Source organism: Pristiophorus japonicus, chromosome 12 (genome assembly GCF_044704955.1).
Source record: "Pristiophorus japonicus isolate sPriJap1 chromosome 12, sPriJap1.hap1, whole genome shotgun sequence".
NCBI classification, from domain to species: Eukaryota; Metazoa; Chordata; class Chondrichthyes; family Pristiophoridae; genus Pristiophorus; species Pristiophorus japonicus.
The window spans coordinates 51,317,424-51,330,506 of record NC_091988.1 but is presented as its reverse complement, the minus strand read 5'-3'; the positions used below and the strand labels follow the sequence as shown (position 1 = coordinate 51,330,506).

General features: G+C 44.0%; 1 protein-coding gene and 1 pseudogene across 1 annotated transcript in view; one reads left to right on the top strand and one right to left on the bottom strand.

Annotated features, from left to right (window-relative positions):
* The window catches only part of LOC139276763 (inter-alpha-trypsin inhibitor heavy chain H3-like), a 77,605-nt gene that overhangs the window by 35,471 nt on the left and 29,051 nt on the right, over positions 1–13,083 (top strand). Inside the window, 3 exon segments of the mRNA XM_070894772.1 lie at positions 4,432–4,617; positions 7,200–7,339; positions 7,692–7,909. Coding sequence (XP_070750873.1) covers positions 4,432–4,617; positions 7,200–7,339; positions 7,692–7,909 — 544 coding nt within the window.
* LOC139277884 (U2 spliceosomal RNA) lies at positions 6,617–6,794 on the bottom strand (annotated as a pseudogene).

Here is a 13,083-nt window from a genome sequence, read left to right as displayed (position 1 = left end):
TTCTCTGCCCCAGAAGGCTGTGGAGGCTCAGTTGTTGAGCATATTCAAGACAGGGATCAACAGATTTTTGGATATTAATGGAATCAGTGGATATGGGGATAATGTAGGAAAGTGGAGTTGAGGTAGAAGATCGGCCATGATCTTACTGAATGGTGGAGCAGGCTCGAGGGGCCGAATAGCCTACTCCTGCCCCTAATTCTTATGTGGGTGTACAGGACACAACTTCAAAATTTGCCAATAGCACAAAACTTGGAAGTATAGTGAACAGTGAGGAGTATAGTGATAGACTTCAAGAGGACATAGACAGGCTGGTAGAATGGGCAGACATGTGGCAGTTGAAATGTAACGCAGAAAAGTGCGAAGTGATACATTTTGGTAGAAAGAATGAAGATTGGAAATATAAACGAAAGGGTATAATCCTAAAGTAGGTGCAGGAACAGAGAGATCTAGAGGTATATGTGCACAAATCATTGAAAGGGGCAGGGCAGGTTGAGAAAGCAGGTAAAAAAGCTTACAGGTTCCTGGGCTTCATGAATAGAGGTATAGAGTACAAAAGCGTGGAAATTATGATGAACCTGCAGAGAACACTAATTCAGCCTCAACTGGAGTATTGTGTCCAATTCTGGGCACTGCACTTTAGGAAGGATGTGAAGGCCTTAGAGAGAAAACATTTACGAGAATGATTCCAGGGATGAGGGACTTCAGTTATGTGGATAGACTGAAAAGGCTGGGTTTGTTCTCCTTAGAGCAGAAAAGAGTGAGGAGATTAGATAGAGGTGTTCAAAATCATGAGGAGTCTGGATAGAGTAGAGAGAAACTTCCCATTAGCAGTAGGGTCGAGAATCAGCGGACACAGATTTAAGCTGATTGTCAAAAGAACCAAAGGCGACATAAGAAAAAAACTTTTTTACGCAGAGTGGTTATGATCTAGAATGCACTGCCTGAAAGGGTGATGGAGGCAGACTCAGTCACGGCTTTCAAAAGGGAGATGGATATAAGGAAAAAAATTGCAGGACTACGGGGAAAGGGCGGGGGGGGGCGTTGGTGGGGGCGGTGAGACTAGCTTAAGTGCTCTTGCAGAGAGCTGGCATGGGCTCAACAGGCCGAATATCCTTCTTCCGTGCTGCAATCATTTTATGTTTCTGTTAATGTGGTGTCAAACATTAAAATCTTTATTTTCAACACTTTGTGTTCTTGGACAGATTTGTGTGCACCTTTGAAAGTGGCTTAGTGAGTTGCAGTTAATGGTGAGACATAATGGTACCCCCACGCAATGTTGATGAGTGTGAAAGGAATGGCTTGGATATTGTAAGGATGCTTTATGGTGTTGGTGTGGGGTAGTCTCAACCTGGCACAGGATGTGGCAGACAGGGTGGACAGTGTCAAATGAAGTAAATCTGGCCATGGTGAGGCCATCCCTGGCAACCCGGGCAGCAATGTGCTCGGGTGCAAATGCCCTGTGTCCTGTGCAACATCAGTTGATTGCGGAGAAGGTTGATGTTGTTGGTGCTGCTGGTGTTGTGGCTGATCGTGGTGGGATTCTCAGGACTAAGGTGAGAGAGCTTCAAGGGCACCCATGCTGATGGAATAGATGTCAGATGAAGTAAAGATGACAGACACGATCTGTCAATGGTGGTGGAGGCAATGAGGTCAGATTGGATGGAGACTTGGTAAAGACTTGCAGCATTCTGAATCTGTAGTGGAAATGCAATTTAGAAAAGCTAGTGGTTAAGAGAACATTTCTCAGTTAGCTGGGAGCTTTAATTTGACTTGAAGTTGTCAACTCATCAGCTGGTTCAATGGCCACTGACCCTCCCACCTCAGCTTCACAGACGAGGTCTAGGCACTGGGGAAACCGATGGGTGACCTGTCAAATTCAAAAAGCTGGGAAAAAACATTGTTAAATGGCTGTAAAAAAGCCACTAATGACCTCCCCCGCTGCTGCATGTCAGGTCTGCACAGTGCTGACAGGCCTGACATTTGGTAAAGGTATGTGTCACCGGAGTCTCGACCTGCTGGGGAAAAAAAAGTTTCCCACCCAAACCGTCACCGATCGTGCCCGCTGATCCCCCACAAAATCTCCGCCCCTGCATTCTGGCTTCATGTGGTGCTCTCCACTTCTGGCCTGCTCTACTACTATCTGCTGTCCTTCTGTCGCCCAACCTGGTCTGGTTTGCTCCACCATTGCTCGCCTCACTGCTGCCTCGGCGATCTCCTCCGCCATTTGACCCTGTGATCTCCTGCACTGTTCCACTCTCCAAAGTTGGCTCTACAGTTTATTTTGAACTTCCCAGAGAATTGCTACAAAATGCTCTCTGATTGGTGGAAAAAGCTGTTCCTTCATTGGTCTATGTCTACCAGTGAGAAGTCTTTTCCAATCCTCTTGGCCCAGAAGGTTCAAAAGACTGAAGCCAACAATAAAAGAAACATGCACACAAATAGAAAACATCCAGTCTAAGGATTAAAATGCTGGATAATGAGAATTCACTGCCTGGGTCTACAACTCTTTTGTTCTGTGGTGACATTACATAGGATATATGGCACAGAAACAGGCCACTCGGCCCAACCAACCATGTCAGCGTTTATGCTCCAATCGAGCCCATATTGTGCTATTCCGATGTGCTAACAATTATACATTCCTTTATTACCTGAGAGGAAGACAGACAGAGATACTGAACCCAATTACACCTCTCTGAGCCATTCATCACATTCTAATATCTGGTTGTCAAAAACATTTGGGTATAACATACCAAGGAAGTTGTGAGTGGCCAGCTGAGATAACTGATACAAAAAGTGTCAATAAGTGCTCGAGATGGTCGGCTAAAGTATTTAGAATCACTTTGCCATGGTGGTACTATGATTGATTTTTAGTGTGACTATTCCATGACTTCCCCAGTGGACAGAGTAAATGTACTATAGCAAAATACTGCGGATGCTGGAATCCAAAACAAAAACAGAAAATGCTGGGAATACCCTGCATCCGCAGTAGTTTGCGAGAGTAAATGTACTGACGGGCTGCTGGGCTTTTGTGGGAGTCTCATGGGATTCAGGTGAGCCTGAACTTCCTTATGCTGATTCAGCCATGTTTAGTACTGCAATGGCTGGCTGATGCTGCACACTTTCTGGCACATTTATTGTCGCTTGGATGCTCTTCTTTGAATAATACCATAGGAAGTTTTACATCCACCTGAACAGACAGATCAGGCTTCAATTTTACATCTTATCTGAAAAATAAGTCCAACTGCAGGACTTTGAACCAGACTTTCTCTATATCACTTCAATAATAGTGTAGCCTCAGCCAGGATTTCCCTTCCTTGAGTTAACGTTTATTGCTATCCTTGTTGTTGTGTTTTATTAGACACAAATACACAGAGAAGAGAGATTCAGCCAGCAGCTACCATTCTGAACCTATATCAAAATAAACAAACAGTGCCAAATTTCATGTGTAAAGTACACTTTTCACACACGCATTATACTGCTAGATTATGTTGGAAGCAATTGCTGCGTTAAGCTGTTTATAACATTTCAGTACGACACTTTCACTTGCAGCTTGTTTGTGTGCCCTGCTGCAGCATAGCCATGCATGGTAAGCACTCAAAGAACTGTAAGGTAAGAATGCTTTGAATGGGACAGCAGTAATAGAGTAACCGATTATGAGGAAAGATATTGGGCGTGCATACTTGGGGCAGTTACTTGGCATAGGAAGTCATTACCTTGGCAGCTTTCTCCAGGTCTACCATCTCCTTACAAATTTGGAGCCAGCGCATCTGGGTTTCATAGCAGTATTCATCCTATCAACTATTTTTTGCCAAGCTTGTTGGTTCTGTAGAGGGTGCCCATCAGTGCCACACAGAACAACCCTCCTTTCCCTCACTGCCGACAGCATGAATCTCAGTACTGCAACGGTCAATTGAGAAGTCTCCTGTTATGTATGTAACTATGTAATACTTGCCACCAGAGGGCGCGATTGTTGGAGTCCTAATGGTCACCTGCATACACGTGCAGGGCCACTATAAAAGGTTGGCTGCCATGTTGTTTAGGCATTCTGGAGTTGTAATAAAGAAGACTAAGGTCACACTAAGTTTAGCTCACAGTATTCAGCCTCGTGGAGTTCTTCTATACACAACACCTCCATTGTCCAGGAATGCAGCAGCTTACAGAACCTTCCCTTGTGTTGCAGACAAGAATACAGATATTTGACTGCTGTGGTGCTTTAACAGCCATAAACATTTCATTAGCATGCCTACTGTGCATTTGAGAGCAGAAACTGAGTAGAAAAACTTGCAAATCCTTACTATCAGGAGTAAATATTCTTGCAAGTGCAGTCTGACCTCAGCTTATACTTGAATGGGAATTTCCAGCTGAAACACTAATCAATGTTATAATTATTATGAAAGATTGTGAAACTATTTAAGTATTTCTTTTTCACAGGGTTTTTATGATGAAGTGGCAAATCCTTTGCTTTTGGATATTGAATTGCAATACTCCGAGAATGCCATTTCAGAATTAACACAGGCCAATTTTAAACAGTATTACGATGGGTCTGAAATTGTAGTGGCTGGCAAGATTACAGACAATAACCTGCAGTCACTCGTAGCAGAGGTCATTGCTCAAACAGTAAGTATTCTCTCTCTTATTCCAATTCATTTATTTACATTTTGGATGAAACATAGAATACAGTATTACAGTGCAGCAGGAAATTATTTAGCCCATTGTACCTGTGCCGGTTCTTGGAAAGAGCTTTCCACTTAATCCCATTTCCCTCTCCTTTTCAAAAATGTTCTCTTTCAAATAAATATCTACTTCATTTTTAAATGATATGATGTATTCTGCTTCTATTACTTTTTCTAGGAGCTGTAAGGATGTCCTAACAACTATCCTAACAAAAATCTCAGAGAGTCATAGAATGATACAGCGCAGAAGGCTGTTTGGCCCATCGTACCTGAGACGGCTATTTGAAAGAGCGATCCAATTAGTCCCACTCCCCTGCTCTTTCCTCATAGCTGACCACATTTTTCCTTTTCAAGTATTTATCCAATTCTCTTTTGAAAGTTATTATTGAATCTGCTTTCTCCAACCTTTCAGGCAATGTATTCCAGATCGAAACATTTTTTTCATCAGGTCACCTCTGTTTTTTTTCCAAATTCTTTAAATGTGTGTCCGCTGGTTAGTAACCCTTCTGCCACTGGCAACAATTTATCCTTATTTATTCTATCAAAACCCTTCAACATTTTGAAACTCTCCATCAAATATCCTCTTAACCTTCTCTGCTCTGAGAGCATCTCTAGTCTCTCCACGAAATTGAAGTCTTTCATCCCTGGTATCGTTCTGGTAAAGTTTCTTTGCATCCTCTCTAAGGCCTTGATATCCTTCCAAAATGTGGTGCCCAAAATTGGGCACAATAATCCAGCTGGGTCCTAACCAGTGTTTTATAAAGGTTTGGTATAACATCCTTGCTTTTGTACTCTGTGTCTCTATTAATAAAGCCAAGGATCATATCTGCCTTTTCAATAGCTTTCCCAACTTGTCCTTTCACCTTCAAAGACTTGTGTGACTACACCCCCGGGTCTCTGTTCCTGCACCCACCTTTAAAATGGTACCATTTAGTTTATATTGCCTCTCTTCATTCTTCCAAATGAATCAATCCACACAAGTGTCAGCTGTGGCTCAGTGGGTTGCACACTCATCTCTGAATCAGAAGGTTGTGGGTTCAAGTCCCACTCCAGCAACAAGAGCTGATGTTGCAGTGCTGAGGGAGTCCTGTCTTTTGGGTGAGATGTTAAACTGAGGCCCTGTCTGGTCTCTCAGGTGGACATAAAAGATCCCATGACACTATTTCAAAGAAGAGTAGGGTTGTTATCCCTGGTGTCCTGGCCAATATTTATCCCTCAATCAACCTAACCAAAAAACAGATTATCGGGTCATTGCTGCTTGCTGTGTGCAAATTGGCTGCCATGTTTCCTATAACAATGGCTACATTTCATTGGTTGTAAAGCACTTTGACACATCCAGTGGTTGTGAAAGGTGCTATATAAATGTATGTCTTTCTTTTTTCTCTGCATTTCATCTGCCATGTGCCTGCCCATTTCATCAGTCTGTCTATGAAATAGCCTGTTACTATTCTCCTCACTTTTTACTAAATTTGTGAGTTTCGTATCATCTGCAAACTTTGAAATTATGGCCTGTGCATCCAAGTCCAGGTCATTAATATGTATCGAAAAGAGCAGTCGTCCTAATACCAACCCCTGGGGGACACTTCATTCCAGTCTGAAAAGCAACCGTTCACCACTTGACCTTAGCCAATTTTATATCCACGTTGCCACTGCCCCTTTAATCTCACGGGCTTCAATTTTGCTAACAGGTCTATTATGTGGTACTTTATCAAACGCCTTTTGAAAGTCCAGATACACAACATCAACCCCACTACCCTCATCCACACTCTCTGTTACTACATCAAGAAGAAAGCACTTTCACGTCCTTGGGAATCTCAAATTACTTCATATGCTTTTGAAGTGTAGTTACTTTTTTTTTATGTCCAATTTCTTTCCAGATCAACTCTAACGCCAAAGATCACTTTGCGCCAATATATTTGATCTTAGGCCAAAAGGCCGAGAGGCGAAGTTGCACCGTTCCTGGAAATATTGCAATACCATGTCGGTGCATGGAGTGGAGGGGCAAGCCCCTGATCCAGCTCCCTGTCCAAAAATCAATTCAATATCATGTCCCCATAGGGGATATTAAACTGATAAGAACAGATACTACACTTGATCTTAGCCAAAAGGCCGAAGTGTAGTTACTGTCGTTATGCAGGCAACCACAGCAGCCAATTTGCACACAGTAAGATATCAAAACCAACAATGAGATCAATAACCAGGTAATCTGTTTCGGTAGTGTTGGTTAACAATAAATGTTGGACAGGATAGTTATAAACTTCATATCAACACAAAATTGTAATAAAATACTATCTGTTTATTATATATTACATAAATCCTATCAGGCTTTGTTGTTCATATCGATTAAAATAATTCATGTGCTTTATGCCTAATGCGTAGTAATGAAATGTTACAAATTAACAGTCTCTTTAAAAACATAATTAACTGCAAATTGTGAGCTTATGTCATGGAACAAAGAACTAAGTGTAATTTATTTTCATGATTTTGAACTACAAGTTTTAGCCGAACTCCTTAATTTTCCAACAGGCCAATGAAATCCTGACTCTAAAAGCTGAAGTGAAGGTATCAGAAGTGGAAAATATTACTCAACAACAGCAATACATTTTTGGTGACTTTACTGAGCGACTGTGGGCTTATTTGACCATACAACAACTCTTAGAGAAGAGGTAAAGTAGCAAGAGTTTTCTGTCTGAGAAATTAAAATATAAGAATGTGATTAAAGTTCAAACAGGTGATTGCTGCACATACAGAGACAGTTCATCAGCACCTGAAAGAAACGTTAATGTTTTGATTGTTGACCCTTCGTTCCCCTTTTATCTTTTCTAAAACTTTAGCTATCACAGCTGCAAAATGGCTCATCATCATTGTGGTTTTATCTGTTTTGCTTACTTGTAGACAAAACTTGCATAAACAGTTAAAAATAATGGCAGGAACATTTGTTTATATGGCAGCACAAGTATTTACTGTAACGGATGACAATAGGTTACAAAATTAATTGCTCTCGATTGTTGCATTCAGGGTTTATGCAAACACAAGTGAGAAACAAAACATAACGGACAGAGTCGTGGAACTTTCACTCAAGTACAACTTTGTAACACCATTAACATCAATGGTTGTCACAAAACCAGAGAAAGAAACAAATGACACCTTTGTGGCTGACAAACCATCGGAAGACGGTAATGTTTCAATAAAACTACTCTTTATTAAGTCTTGATTTTGCAATTCACATTCACCTTGTATATCAGTCAGTACATTGCGTGTAGGTTTGATTTAAAAAGCTACATTTTTTGACAATGTGCAGATTTGATTTATCAATTAATTGTCAATTAAAGATCTCTGCGGTCCCAAAAATAAAGGTAACTTCTGAAACAAAGTTCATATTAAAAAAAAAATCAAATTTTACAAGGAATAACATTCTGAACAAATCAAGATCTTTCATAATACCTTCAAAAGCAGCAAAGAGTTTTAATTTTATTGAAAGTAGTTGATTATTTCATGAATTTGTTCCCGAGAAGTAGGTACATTGTTTTATAATGAAAGAAACATTATGCTAGTAACACACAATGTATTATTATGCAATAATGTTGATATCTTGTGCTGTTGCTCACCGAAAAAAATGCCTCTGGCTTCCTGTGACTGTGTCTCTACTTTCTAATTATTTTTGTTTCCTTGTCTTTATTTGTCTTCCATTGTTTCTGTATTTCTCTCTGCCTCACACTTCCGTTGTTATGCATCACTGGGTTTGACTCTAATTCTGTTTCTCATTAGGGTCGATTTTTAACTTGCAGAAATCAGCGATAACAGGGTTGTAATTGTTGTAAATTGATGCCGACATAGTAATATATTCATTTCCTCAGAATAAATAGCTTAAATTGCTGAACCATGGATACTTACACAGGTGTAAGTATGATTACTGTTATGGACTTCTTTGGTGGACAATTAGTTCCTTTGTTTTATTCACACATGTATGGGTATAGGAATGTAACCTTCAGATTGCTCTGCTGCCAGGCAAATCCATCAAACATTATGTTTAGGTTAGAAAAAATATTTAGCCTATTTATTGGATACTTGAGTGTTTATTAAATGTTCGAATTTGATGATGTAAACTTTAGCCTTACGTGCTCTGTGCAAAGATTTGGTTTAGAACTCCTATATTTTACTAAACCTCAATGCAAATATCAGTCCCATCTGTTGTGACAGATCTTTGGCCGAGTTCTGAGATCTGCAGGCATATCATTGGCCCGAAGTCCTACTATATGTCACTGTTAGTGTCTCAGAAGCACGTTCCAATTTCTTTAGATCGGACCTGTGGTCAGCCTGTAGAGGATAATGATTGGCCGAGTGTTTCTGCAGTTCTGACAATGTGGGCGCCTTGAGCCCAGCTGCACCCAAAGTGAGCTCAGGAAATCTATGATTGCTTCTAAATTGGCAGCTGTCCCGAAAACCTGCAGTCAGGCTGGGGCCCGGCTCTGATCTCAGCGTGAGCAACTTCGTTTCAACCTAGCTTGTGTGTTTTTCCCCACAGTGTTGATTGGCAGCTAGTTAGACAAATGTTTTATGCTTGTTTCATATGATTGTCTGTCACAAAGCTCCGGTCTCCAAAATTGAGTTTAATGCTCTAGGCTTTAGTCGGAATGAAGCCTTGCAGCCCCGCTCGATGTCCCTGAATGTGGGCCAGATCAAACTGTTCTGCAGATCAGATCTGGCTCGCAGGCCATACGTTTCACACCCCCGGTAGAGCCCTTGGCCCTCCATTCACCACAATACTCTGGAGTTATTGCTTTGCTCAATCATTCCCTCTCGTCCACCTTTGATGCCTGATATGTTCTTACTATACAGTATAAATGCACACGAGACCCATGCTTGAGAGAAGGTCAGTCTGTGACCTGTCCTTTTTTCCTTAGCACTCATGTGATAAAGGTGGGTGGAGTTTCCCCTTTTATACCTGAAGGTCCAGGTTAGGAGTGTCTCCCGCCTAGTGGTCATTGTTCTCACAGTGTACAACTTAGGTCAGATTATACATGGGTTACAATGCTGGTTGAATACATGACATCACCTCCCCCCCAAAGTCTTATTGGGATCACAGGTTAAGTCTCTCTGGTGGTTTACGCTCTCTTGTAGAGTGCCTGAGTTGGGGCTCCGGTTGTTGGTCGCTGGCCTGAGTGTCTGCTGTTTGCGGTGCCTCAGGCCTATCCACACTGCCCACAGTGACTGGGCTCTCCTCCCTTTGGTTCCGGTGTTCAGTCACCTGTGGTGGAGTGAACTCTACATCGTGTTCTTCCCCTGCTTCTTCTATGGGGTTGCTGAACCTCCCTTTTGTTTGATCCACATGTTTGTGCCAGATTTGTCCATTGGCAAGTTTAACTACCAGAATCCTATTTCCCTCTTTGGCAATCACAGTGCCTGCAAGCTATTTGGGCCCTGCAGCGTAGTTGAGGACAAAAACAGGATTATGTACATCAATACATCGCGCCCTCGCATTCCTGTCATGGTAGTCATATTGTGGCTGGCGCCTGCTCTCGACAATTTCTTTCATGGTGGGGTGTATAAGCGATAGCCGGGTTTTGAGCGTCCTTTTCATTAGCAGCTCTGCGGGTGGAACCCCTGTGAGCGAGTGTGGTCGAGATCTATAGGCCAACAGGAGGCGTGATAAGCGGGTTTGTAGGGAACCCCCTTGGATTCTGAGCATCCCCTGTTTGATTATCTGCACTGCTCGTTCTGCCTGGCCGTTTGAGGCCGGCTTGAAAGGTGCCGTTCTGACATGGTTAATTCGATTGCCTGCCATGAAGTCCTGGAATTCAGTGCTTATGAAGCACGGGCCATTGTCACTGACCAAGACGTCCAGTAGACCGTGGGTGGCGAACATTGCCCGTAGACTTTCTACCGTGGAATTTAAAATGACACACTCGATCCATTTGGAGTAGGCGTCTACTACAACCAAAAACATTTTTCCCATGAAAGGACCTGCGTAGTCCACATGGATCCGTGACCAAGGCTTGGTGGGCCATGGCCAGGGGCTAAGGGTGGCTTCCCTGGGCGCATTGCCCAGCTGGGCACACATGTTGCACCTGCGAACACAAAGTTCCAGATCTGCGTCTATCCCTGGCCACCAAATGTGTGACCCGGCAATTGCCTTCATCATGACAATGCCCGGGTGCTCATTGTGGAGTTCGCTGATGAACACCTCTCTGCCCATCTGGGGCCTGACTACGCGGTTTCCCCACAGTAGGCAATCGGCCTGAACCGAGAGTTCATCCCTGCGCCTTTGAAATGGTTTAAATTCCTCAGGGCCTGCCCTGTACGTGGCTGCCCAGTCCCCATTCAGGACACATTTCTTGACTAGAGACAATAGCGTTTCTCTATTTGTCCAGACTTTAATCTGACAGGCTGTCACGGGTGAGCCTTCGCTTCTGAAAGCTTCAACAGCCATGACCATCTCAGCAGCATGCTCGGTAGCCCCCTCAGTGGTGGTTAGTGGGAGCCTGCTGAGTGCATCGGCGCAGTTTTCGGTGACCGGTCTATGCCAAATTGTGTAGTCATAGGCAGCTAATGTGAGTGCCCACCTCTGTATGCGGGCCGATGCGTTTGCATTTATGGCCTTGTTGTCGGCCAAAAGGGACGTTAGGGGTTTGTGATCTGTCTCCAGCTCAAATTTCCTGCCAAACAGGTACTGGTGCATTTTCTTTACCGCATATACACATGCGAGTGCCTCCTTTTCTACCATCCCGTAACCCCTTTCTGCCTGGGACAGACTCCTGGAGGCATAAGCTACCGGCTGTAACTGACCCTTGACATTGACATGCTGCAAAACACACCCGACACCATAGGATGATGCATTGCACATTAACACAAGTTTCTTACATGGGTCGTATAGTGTTAACAGAGTGTTGGAACATAGCAAATTGCGTGCTGTATTAAAAGCCCTTTCCTGGCTGTCCCCCCAGACCCATTCGCGACCTTTGCGTAGGAGCGCACGTGTAGCGACTCTAGCAGCGTGCTCAATTTGGGAAGAAAGTTACCAAAATAGTTCAGGAGCCCCAGGAACGAACGCAGCTCCGTCGTGTTACGGAGTCTGGGTGCTCTCTGGATCGCTTCCTTCTTGGACGCAGTAGGGCTGATCCCGTCTGCTGCTACCCTCATCCTCAGGAATTCTACCTCTGGAGCTAGGAAGACGCATTTCGCCTTTTTCAGTCGCAGCCCTACCCGGTCCAGTCTGCGTAGCACCTCCTCCAGGTTGTGGAGGTGTTCTTCAGTATCGTAACCCGTGATGAGGATGTTGTCCTGAAAAACCACCGTCCCTGGAATCGACTTGAGGAGGCTTTCCATATTTCGTTGTAAGATAGCGGCGGCCGAGCGAATCCCGAACGGACATCTGTTGTACTCAAACAACCCCTTGTGTGTCGTGATGGTGGTCAGCTTCTTCGACTCACTCGCCAGCTCCTGAGTCATATAAGCTGAGGTCAGGTCCAATTTTGAAAAAAGTTTGCCACCGGATAGCGTCGCAAAGAGGTTCTCCGCTCTCGGTAGCGGGTACTGGTCTTGGAGTGACACCCGATTGATGGGGGCTTTGTAATCACCACATATCCTGACCGACCCATCCGCCTTGAGCACCGGCACATTCGGGCTCGCCCATTCATTGAATTCGACTGACGAGATGATGCCTTCCCTCAGCAGGCGGTCCAATTCGCCTTCTATCTTTTCCCGCATCACGTACGACACCGCTCTGGCCTTGTGGTGTTCTGGCCTGGCGTCCGGGTTTATGTGAATCACTACCTTGGCCCCCATGAAAGTGCTGATGCCGGGTTGAAATAATGAGTCAAATTTGTGAGCATGATACTCGCTCCACAGAGGAAATTGCATGGACATCGCCCCATTTCCAGTTCATGACAGCAAGCCAACTCCTCCCCAGTAGTGCGGGACCGTCCCCTGGGACAATCCAGAGTGGCAACCTGTTCTCCGAATCTTTGTGGGTCACGACTACCGTGGCGCTGCCTAGCACCAGAATTATCTGCTTTGTGTAAGTTCGTAGATGTGCGTCAATCGGCGATAATTTTGGCCTCCTGGCCTTGGACGTCCACAACTTTTCGAACTGTTTGATACCCATCAGGGACTGGCTGGCCCCCGTGTCTAGCTCCATTGATACTGGGATGCCATTGATGAGCACTTTCATCATTATCGGTGGCGTCCTGGTGTATGAACTGTATACGCGCTCCACATGAACTCGCTGAACTTCAGCTTCCAGCGATTTCCCCCAGCGTTCACTTCTGCAATTTCTGCAGGTATTTTGCTCATCTCTGCAAACTCCGGCTGAGTGTGTGCCTCCACGCCTCCAACATGAGCTGTTGTTTGAAACAAAAGGTCCCTTGCCAGTCGATCGTCCCTGACTGCCCCTGTGACTGTCCTTGAATGC